The sequence below is a fragment of the Scyliorhinus canicula genome, chromosome 8, assembly GCF_902713615.1.
Source record: "Scyliorhinus canicula chromosome 8, sScyCan1.1, whole genome shotgun sequence".
NCBI classification, from domain to species: domain Eukaryota; kingdom Metazoa; phylum Chordata; class Chondrichthyes; order Carcharhiniformes; family Scyliorhinidae; genus Scyliorhinus; species Scyliorhinus canicula.
The window spans coordinates 159,714,357-159,725,413 of NC_052153.1; the positions used below are offsets into that span (position 1 = coordinate 159,714,357).

An 11,057-nucleotide genomic window follows, 5' to 3' on the forward strand; every position below is an offset into this window, starting at 1 on the left:
ATAGAAGGCAGAGAGTAGCAATGGAAGGGTGCTTTTCTGATTGGAGGGCTGTGACTAGTGGTGTTCCACAGGGATCAGTGCTGGGACCTTTGCTGTTCATAGTATATATCAATGATTTGGAGGAAAATGAAACTGGTCTGATTAGTAAGTTTGCAGACAACTTAAAGGTAGGTGGAACTGCGGATAGCGATGAGGACAGTCAGAGGATACAGCAGGATTTAGATCGTTTGGAGACTTGGGCGGAGAGATGGCGGATGGAGTTTAATCTGGACAAATGTGAGGTAATACATTTTGGAAGGTCTAATGCAGGTAGGGAATATACAGTGAATGGTAGAACCCTCAAGAGTATTGATAGTCAGAGAGATCTAGGTGTACAGGTCCACAGGTCACTGAAAGGGGAAACACAGGTGGAGAAGGTAGTCAAGAAGGCATGCGACATGCGTGCCTTCATTGGCCGGGGCATTGGGTATAAGAATTGACAAGTCGTGTTGCAGCTGTATAGAACCTTAGTTAGGCCACACTTGGAGTATAGTGTTCAATTCTGATCGCCACACTACCAGAAGGATGTGGAGGCTTTGGAGAGGGTGCAGAGAGATTTAGCAGGATGTTGCCTGGTATGGAAGGCCTTAGCTATGAGGAGAGATTGGATAAACTCGGTTTGTTCTCACTGGAATGACAAAGGTTGAGGGGCGACCTGATAGAGGTCTACAACATTATGAGGGGCAGAGATAGAGTGGATAGTCAGAGGCTTTTCCCCAGGGTAGAGGGGGTCAATTACTAGGGGGCATAGGTTTAAGGTGCAAGGGGCAAGGTTTAGAGGAGATGTACGAGGCAAGTTTTTTTTTTACACAGAGGGTAGTGGGTGTCTGGAACTCGCTGCCGGAGGAGGTGGTAGATGCAGGGATGATAGTGACATTTAAGGGACATCTTGACAAATACATGAATAGGATGGGAATAGAGGGATACGGACCCAGGAAGTGTAGAAGATTTTAGTTTAGACGGGCAGCATGGTCGGCACGTACTTGGAGGGTCGAAGGGCCTGTTCCTGTGCTGTACTTTTCTTTGTTCTTTTCTTTCTTTACATTCATTGGAGTTTAGAAGAGTGAGAGAGGAACTCCTATAAATTTATAATATTCTGACAGGATTAGACAGGGTAGATTCAGAAAAAATGTTCCAATGGTGGAGGCATCCAGAACGAGGGGGGCCATAGTTTGAGGATAAAGGGCAAACCTTTTAGGACTAGGGTGAGGAGGAATTTCTTCACCCAGGGAGTGGTGAATCTGTGGAATTCACTACCATAGCAAGTAGTTGAGGTGAAAACATTGTGTACAAGGGGAAATTAGATACAGCTCTTGGGCTAAAGGGATCAAGCGATATGGGGCGGGGCAGGGTGGGGGGGGGGGAAGAGTGGAATCAGGGTATTGAATTTGATGATCAGCCATGATTATAATGGATGGTTGAGCATTCCCGAAGGGCTGAAGGCCGAATGGCCACCTCCTGCTTCTATTGTCTATGAAAAACTGAAACGATTCCTTTCTGTGCACTATCCTATCCCTGTGAAAGGCAGGAGATTCAGAAGTCTGAGAACACGGACGAACAGACTCAAAAACAGCTTCTTCCCCACTGTCACCAGACTCCTAAATGACCCTCTTATGGACTGTCCTCATTAACACTACACCCATGTCTGCTTCATCCGATGCCAATGCTTATGTGGAAAATTGTATATATTGTGTTGCCCTATTATGTATTCTCATGTATTTTCTTGAATTCTGTTCAATTCCCTTTTCTTCCCATGTACTGAATGATCTGTTGAGCTGCTTGCAGAAAAATACTTTTCACTGTACCTCGGTACACGTGACAATAAACAAATCCAATCCAATCCAATCAAAAATGATGCCATCGGTCATTACTAAGACTTATTCCTAGACACAATTTTATCGATATTACACAGCATCTGCCAGTATGGAAATTAGTTTATCATGATAACACACTGGCTTCCGCAATAATCATTCAAAAGTCTTGGGCCCCGAGGTTTTCGCCTATCAGGCACGGGCCCAGAGGCAAAACCCAATCCCGGCCACGATTGGTCCCCCGAGCTCAATTTCACACTGGTTGGCCAATCAACGGATATCCAGCGTGAAACGTGCCCTGTGAAAGACTGAGTGCTGCCAGGGAGGGCGGAAAGAGGAAGGGTGCCAAGAACAGGGAGAGTGCAGGCTGACGTTCCCAATGTGCTCCCTCAGGGGCACAGCCTGCACGGAGCTGTCTCAGGGAGCTGCTGACCTGTGAAAAATAAATATCGATGTTAAAACTATGCCACGGGTGTCTCGGCTGCAGAATCATACACAGATACTTGGTAATGAACCAGGGCAGGTGATAGATTTGTTAGTGGTGGAGCATTTTGGAGGTAGTGACCACAATTCTGTGACTTTCACTTTAGTAATGGAGAGGGATAGGTGCATGCAACAGGGCAAGGTTTATAATTGGGGGAAGGGTAAATACAATGCTGTCAGACAAGAATTGAAGTGCAGAAGTTGGGAACATAGGCTGTCAGGGAAGGACACAAGTGAAATGTGGAACTTGTTCAAGGAACAGGTACTGCGTGTCTTTGATATGTATGTCCCTGTCAGGCAGGAAAGAGATGGTCGAGTGAGGGAACCATGGTTGACAAGAGAGGTTGAATGTCTTGTTAAGAGGAAGAAGGAGATTTATGTAAGGCTGAAGAAACAAGGTTCAGACAGGGCGCTGGAGGGATACAAGATAGCCAGGAGGGAACTGAAGAAAGGGATTAGGAGAGCTAAGAGAGGGCATGAAAAATCTTTGGCGGGTAGGATCAAGGAAAACCCCAAGGCCTTTTACACATATGTGAGAAATATGAGAATGACTAGAGCGAGGGTAGGTCCGATTAAGGACAGTAGTGGGAGATTGTGTATTGAGTCTGAAGAGGTAGGAGAGGTCTTGAACAAGTATTTTTCTTCAGTATTTACAAACGAGAGGGGCCATATTGTTGGAGAGGACAGCGTGAAGCAGACTGATAAGCTTGAGGAGGTACTTGTCAGGAAGGAAGATGTGTTGCGCGTTTTGAAAAACTTGAGGATAGACAAGTCCCCCGGGCCTGACGGGATATATCCAAGGATTCTATGGGAAGCAAGAAATGAAATTGCAGAGCCATTGGCAATGATCTTTTTGTCCTCGCTGTCAACAGGGGTGGTACCAGGGGATTGGAGAGTGGCGAATGTCGTGCCCCTGTTCAAAAAAGGGAATAGGGATAACCCTGGGAATTACAGGCCAGTTAGTCTTACTTCGGTGGTAGGCAAAGTAATGGAAAGGGTACTGAGGGATAGGATTTCTGAGCATCTGGAAAGGCATTGCTTGATTAAGGATAGTCAGCACGGATTTGTGAGGGGTAGGTCTTGCCTTACAAGTCTTATTGAATTCTTTGAGGAGGTGACCAAGCATGTGGATGAAGGTAAAGCAGTGGATGTAGTGTACATGGATTTTAGTAAGGCATTTGATAAGGTTCCCCATGGTAGGCTTATGCAGAAAGTAAGGAGGCATGGGATAGTGGGAAATTTGGCCAGTTGGATAACAAACTGGCTAACCGATAGAAGACAGAGAGTGGTGGTGGATGGCAAATATTCAGCCTGGAGCCCAGTTATCAGTGGCGTACCGCAGGGATCAGTTCTGGGTCCTCTGCTGTTTGTGATTTTCATTAACGACTTGGATGAGGGAGTTGAAGGGTGGGTCAGTAAATTTGCAGATGATACAAAAATTGGTGGAGTTGTGGATAGTGAGGAGGGCTGTTGTCGGCTTCAAAGAGACATAGATAGAATGCAGAGCTGGGCTGAGAAGTGGCAGATGGAGTTTAACCCTGACAAGTGTGAGGTTGTCCATTTTGGAAGGACAAATCTGAATGCGGAATACAGGGTTAATGGTAGGGTTCTTGGCAATGTGGAGGAGCAGAGAGATCTTGGGGTCTATGTTCATAGTTCTTTGAAAGTTGCCACTCAAGTGGATAGAGCTGTGAAGAAGGCCTATGGTGTGCTAGCGTTCATTAGCAGAGGGATTGAATTTAAGAGCCGTGAGGTGATGATGCAGCTGTACAAAACCTTGGTCAGGCCACATTTGGAGTACTGTGTGCAGTTCTGGTCACCTCATTTTAGGAAGGATGTGGAAGCTTTGGAAAAGGTGCAAAGGAGATTTACCAGGATATTGCCTGGAATGGAGAGTAGGTCATACGAGGAAAGGTTGAGGGTGCTAGGCCTTTTCTCATTAGAACGGAGAAGGATGAGGGGCGACTTGATAGAGGTTTATAAGATGATCAGGGGAATAGATAGAGTAGACAGTCAGAGACTTTTTCCCCGGGTGGAACACACCATTACAAGGGGACATAAATTTAAGATAAATGGTGGACGATATAGAGGGGATGTCAGAGGTAGGTTCTTTACCCAGAGAGTAGTGGGGGCATGGAATGCACTGCCTGTGGTAGTAGTTGAGTCAGAAAAGTTAGGGACCTTCAAGCGGCTATTGGATAGGTACTTGGATTAGGGTAGAATAATGGAGTGTAGGTTAACTTCTTAAGGGCAGCACGGTAGCATTGTGGATAGCACAATTGCTTCACAGCTCCAGGGTCCCAAGTTCGATTTCGACTTGGGTCACTGTCTGTGTGGAGTCTGCACATCCTCCCAGTGTGTGCGTGGGTTTCCTCCGGGTACTCCGGTTTCCTCCCACAGTCCAAAGATGTGCAGGTTGGGTGGATTGGCCATGGAAAATTGTCCAAAATTCTATGATTAACCTAGGACAAATGTTCGGCGCAACATCGTGGGCCGAAGGGCCTGTTCTGTGCTGTATTTCTCTATAATAAAAGACCTCAGGCCCAGGCACATTTGTTAATTTTGTTTCAGCGCCGATATTTCACCCTGCCCTGGATCGAGGTTGCAGCTAAAACCTAACGGCCATCTGACCAATCGGCCTGCCCCCCCACATACTTAAAAGCTGACGGGCCAGGTAAAATTGCACTCAATGGCCCCTTAATTGCCTGTTTGCTTGTCGGCAGGGGATCGCCGACAGAAATATTGAGCGAGTGGGCGGAAACGTTGGGTCATGTATCCGATGCCTTGTTGCACAATTTCAAGCGCATCTGGGTCAGGCACGCGCCTGTCCGAGCAATGTAAAATTCCCGCCTTGGTTACAGTTACTACGCTCAGGGAGGTCACAGGATATGGACCGTCAGGTTCCTCTTTAACGGGGAAGTTCACACTCCGCCGAGGCCACTGGGAACTGTTGGGTATAAAAACCCCGGCCTATATGTAGATCAGGGAGGGGAAAACCTTTGGGGAGTGGAGAAATATCGTTTTGCATTTCATTAAACCTTGTTTTACCTCCAAACATTTGTTTCCTTGTGGTCACCCGAGATACCGACGCCCGGCTGGCCACATACACAAGGGAACCGTTGGCCATCGCCGGTATGATGGTGGTCCCTATCGAATAGGGGCAGCCATCAGCCAGTTTGTCCATGGTGACGGTGTACAGAGGTGGCCCGAGCTTGCCGGGGCGTGATTGGCTGAAGCACCTCCGCCTCAACTGGCAGTGGGTGCCCATATGGACCAGAAGACATTTTGGCCAAGTTCCCAGAGGTTTGTTCACTATTAAAGGAGCTGTGGTGTTGACTCAGACGGGGGCCTGTCTCCTATATAATATGGGTGCAGGGCCTGGAGTCTAACAGGCAGTCTTGTCCCAGAACTGGCCGACCACCTCTCGGTTGCTCCGGCCCACAGATCCCATCTCCTCCATTGTTGCTACTGGCACCAGTCCTACAGGTCCAGGAGCCCCAGAACATTGAGATGGTGGGTTTGGACCCCTCAGACTCAGAGATGGAAACTCAGCTGCTGGCGATGGTTGAAGACCAGGTTTCCGACGTGGGTGTAGGTCCACCAGCACCGCTCTGGCACTCCGCTCGGACACGTTAATCCCTATGCAGTATACACCTCCGGACCCTGCACAGACAATGCCCGAACACCTGCCCAGGGAAAACAAACAAAAGTATCTTCATGGCGTTCCACCATGGCGGAGGAGTGTTACAACCCTCAGAGGTCACAGGGTATGGACTATCAGGTTCCCCAAAACCTCTGCAGAGTATGCATTTCCCTGTTAAAGGGGCGGGGCTTCTCCTTGACAAGGGAAGCCAGTTGGGTATAAAAACCCCGGCCTAAATGTTGGTCGGGGCAGGAGAACCCTTAGGTGAGTGGAGAAGAGTAATTGTGTTTATCATTAAACCTTGTTTTACCTCCAAACCTCCGTTTCCTTGTGGGCACTCTGCTGGGATCCAACAGTTGCCATTTATTTTTAAAATTTATTTCTAAAATATGCCTGAAAAAGGACAACCATTAAACAGCGAAATAGACAGTTACTTTATGGATTTACAAAGCCCCGCCCCTTTAACGGCATATTATAAAATTTAGAGTATCCAATTCATTTTTTACAATTAAGGGGCAATTTAGCATGGCCAGTCCAGTTACCCGGCATATCTTTAAGTTGTGGGGGTGAAACCCATGCAAACACAGGGAGAATGTGCAAACTGCACACGGACATTGACCAGAGCCGGGATTGAATCTGGGACCTTGGCGCCATGAGGCAGCAGTGCTACCCACTGCACCACTGTGCTGCCTACAGTTACCATTTTTGAGCCTCTCACTATTTTGGTCCTTCAGTACTTTAGTATCCAGAAATTATGATGCAGGTCACAAGGCAGCAAGGAAAATCTTTGAATATTTTTAAGGCAGAGCTTGATTCTTGATCAACAAGGGGGTGAAAGGTTATCGGGTGTTGGCAGGAATGTGAGATTGAGGTTACAAGCAGATCAGTCATGATCTTATTGAGTGGCAGAGCAGGCCCGAGGGATTGGTGGTCTACCCCTGCTACTAATTCGTACTATGTAACACAGAAACTAAGAACTTGCATTTATATAGAGATTGCCACGACATCGGTATGTTCCAAGGTGCTTTACAGCCAATGAAGGAACTTACAAATTTAATCGCTGGGGTAGAAATTGGTCCGAGCTCAAACCATCTGGGACAGAAAATCCCACTTGGTCGGCACCCCTTAAACATTTACTCCCTCCACCACCAATGCAATGGTATCAGTTTCTGCCATCTATAAGATGCACTGTACCAATTCACCAAGGGTGCTTCCAAACCCACGACCTCTACCACCCAGAAGGACAAGAGCAGCATGTGTATGAAGACACCAACTGTAAGTTTCTCTCAAAGACACAGCATACTACCTTGGAACAATATCACTGTCCCTTCACTGTCGCTGGGTAAAAATCCTGGAACTCCCTCCCTAACAGCACTGTGGGTGTACCTACATCACATGGACTGCAGCAGTTCAAGAAGGTAGCTCACTATCACCTTCTCAAGGTCAATTAGGGATGAGTAATAAATTCAGGCCTACTCAGCAAAGTGCATATCACATGGAACAACCAAAGAAATAGGTTTGTACAATCCCCATGGTGCTCATCTTCACTCCCTCAACCCCAAGGGATGCAGATACAGTTGTGCATCTGACACACAACTGGTTTAGTCAGCCATTGGCAGATCTGCCTGAACCACATCGAGCACTATTGGACCTTGCTTCCAAAGCCTAGACTAGGATCATCCTGGGCAGCAAAACAACTGCTTTGTCACTCCACAACCAACTATCTATTTAAACCTCGTTTGCCTGTCCGCTCCAATAATATATGCAAGCAATTCTTGGACTTGTTTGTGACTTAAGCTGAGGCAATCTGTTCAGCTGCCTCTGTTGCACCCCACCAACCACCCTTCCCACTACTTTACATATTCCCAAGGATTTCTTCGTTCTTGTGCAACACTTTTCTCTGCCATCTCGCACCATGTCCACTCCCAGCTCTTCCACATGAGAGCCACCTTCTGTTTCCTCAACCATTTTCCCACTAAACTACCCAATATCCTTCCTGGTTCCCAACTGATACCATAAACAATTTCCTCTCCCTGACCTGTCAAATCCATCATCGACAGCCCCATCCTCCCTTCTATTTGTGCAATGCCCAGTCCTGGAAGTGCTGCAATTTCCTCTGAACATTTGGCCTCACCATAAACGTTTGTATGATCAATTTCCAACACCCTCCCCTTCTACAGATCAACCAGATCATTCACAAACCTGGCATCCTATTTAATGCTGAGTTGATCTTCCAATTTCATGTCATTCCCATTATAACAAACACCACCAGTAAATGACCCATCCCAACCCTAGGCTGCCTGCATTAACCCTGAACCATCCTAGTGACCTCCAGACCCAACATTGGAACAGGAGTAGGCCATTCAGCCCCTTGAGCCTGCTCCTCCATTCAATGAGATCTTGGGACGTGGGCATTGTTGGCTGTGCCTAATTGCCCTTGAGGGGCCATTAAGCGTCAACCACTTGCTGGAGTCGCATGTAGGCCAGACCAGGTAAGGACGGCAGATTTCCTTCCCTAAAAGGACATTAGTGAACCAGATGGGTTTCTACAACAATGGTTTCATGGTCATCATTCAACTTTTAATTCCAGAGTTTAATTGAATTCAAATTTCACCATCTGCAGTGGCGGGATTTGAACCTGGATCCCCAGAGCATTACTCCGGGTCTCTGATTTACTAGTCCAGTGACAATACCACTACGCCACCACCTCCCCATGCACCTGAACCCCCAGCTCTCTTTGGACATTCACTGAATTTAGCTTCAGTGGGTGCTTCAGTAGAAAGTACCCTGGCCTATCCTTTATTGGTCCAAAACAGTTCCAATGCTCTCCCACTGGCCTCTATCACCACCCTCTGCAAACATCAGCTTCTCTAAAACTCTGCTGCCTGTTCTATGTGAGCTGTGTGCCTGCAGCCACAGAACAACCCAGTAGGTACCGTAAAAGTTACTCACAAACTGTCCCCTTTACAGTGTGTGCGCAGCTGTGCAAAAACAAATGTTCAAAATGTATTGCGCACTGAAATAAATAGGCCTTTCACAAAGATGGAGCATTGTTGCCCATATTCTAACCAACACTACAGCCACCAATCATCCACTGACTTCTATCCAGTCAAACACCTCAAAATTAAAACTCTCAATCGATCATCACAATCCCTTTATGACCTGATCCATTCCCCTACATTTCTCCAGCCCCACAACCCTCCAAGAACTTGTATCACTAATTCTGGCTTCTTACTCACCCCCACACAATCTGCCTTCAGCCATTTAGCTCCTGCTATGGAATTCACCCCAACACCAGTCCCCCACAAACTTCTGCACCTTGAAGACTTAAACACAATTAAATCCTCCACAACCATCGCCCCATCCTTCGGCAATCTTCAATTGCTTTCCATCACCTCTGTTGTCCTCACACTCATTTTCAAATCCCTCCAACCTCTTGCACTAAATCCCAACTTCCTTCTTCTAACTCCAGGGTTGGGAAATAAGCGTTGGTTTAGCCAGCCAAACCCCTACATCCTGTGAAAGAATAAATAAAAAGAACTCGGTGCGTTTGGGGCAAGTTACCTTCTCGCAAGAGCATCAGTGTAATCACAGCCCTCTCCCTGAGCCACTCACCAGTGCCCAGGATCAAAAGTCTTGACCCCCCCCCCCCCCCCCCAAAGCCTATGTGAAACTTGTGCATCATCCCCAAACCTTCCTCACAAACCTCACTGCACTTTTTTTTTAGGGTCAACAAAAAAAATCATAGAATCCCTACAGTGCAGAAAGAGGTCATTCAGCCCATCGAATCTGCACTGACACTTCAAAAAGACCACCCTGTAACCCCACACTAAGGGCAATTTATCATGGCCAATCCATCTAACCTGCACATCTTTGGACTGTGGGAGGAAACCGGAGCACCCGGCGGAAGCCCACGCAGACACGGGGAGAGCGTGCAGACTCCACACCTTGACTCACCTGAAGAAGGAGCTGCGCTCCGAAAGCTAGTGATTCAAAACAAACCTGTTGGACTTTAGCCTGGTGAAAGACCTCTTACTGTGGTCCACCCCAGTCCAACGCCCGCGTCTCCATAATAACACTGTTCGGCAGAGTAAAGTCCTGCAGAGTAAAGGCTCTGCCTCACTGCCTGTTGGTGAGGTTGTTATTGCAGCATGAAGGCTGCCTTCCTTACCTGGTACCTGCCGGTCAGTAGCTGGCTGCGCGAAGGCGTGCACAGGGGCTGCACGTAGTAATTCTCCAGCCGGACCCCCTGGGCTGACAGCTTGTCCAAGACCGGAGTCCGGATCTGGGAGCCGTGATAGCCGATGTCGTTCCAGCCGTAATCGTCAGCCAGGATGAAGACCAAGTGCGGCTGGGAGGCTCCGGTGATGGGGAAGAGGATGGAGAAGCAAAGCCAGCGGAGCGAGGAACGCAGCTTCATCCTGCAAGCAGCAAACTTCAACCGTGTCCTTCCTGCATAGAGAGAAAGAGAAGCAGACAGCCCAGCACCCGGAACCCAGCAGCTCAGCCACGCTGTCACATGATTGTTCCCGTGATCATTTTCAAACCCCTCCTGTAGCCACCGTGCAGGAATGGTCCGTAATGTTGCATTTTTCACAGGGTGCCTAATGCCCATATTTGGCCACGTCAAAAATATTCATTTTATTTTATAACCCTGTAGATATCCTATAACTCGTCCCCTGTTTGATGCAACGTAACCTTTACTCTAGTTTAGGTCCATTGTGGATCAAAATGCACTTAATTTTGCAACTATATCACACACAATATGTGTAAAGATATAAACAATCGAATAATTTACAAGATATTTAGCTAAACATTATTGTAAAACGTCAGCAATTAGAATTTGTGATTAGGGGACGCGATTCGCCAGAAAGATTTATAAGTTTGGGAGCGAGCTTGCCAGCGCACGGCCTGTAACGCTATAGGACGTTAATTGTTCCACAAGGCCTCACAGGCTTCACGCTGCAAATGAAGAATCGGCAGCCAATTCGCCGGGATCGCGCTTGCCAGCTCCCCCCACTCCCCACAGCTGTCACTCCCCCCTCCACCAGCGCTGAGACACACACCTCAGTGGTCGACAT

The 11,057-nt window shown here is 47.6% G+C and overlaps 1 protein-coding gene across 1 annotated transcript in view; it reads right to left on the reverse strand.

Annotated features, from left to right (window-relative positions):
- The window catches only part of arsb (arylsulfatase B), a 107,198-nt gene extending 96,699 nt beyond the window's left edge, over positions 1-10,499 (reverse strand). The window contains exon 1 of the mRNA XM_038805558.1: positions 10,148-10,499. Coding sequence (XP_038661486.1) covers positions 10,148-10,396 — 249 coding nt within the window. The 5' untranslated portion in view covers positions 10,397-10,499. The remainder of the gene's footprint in view (positions 1-10,147) is intronic.
- Between the last annotated feature and the right edge of the window lie 558 nt (positions 10,500-11,057).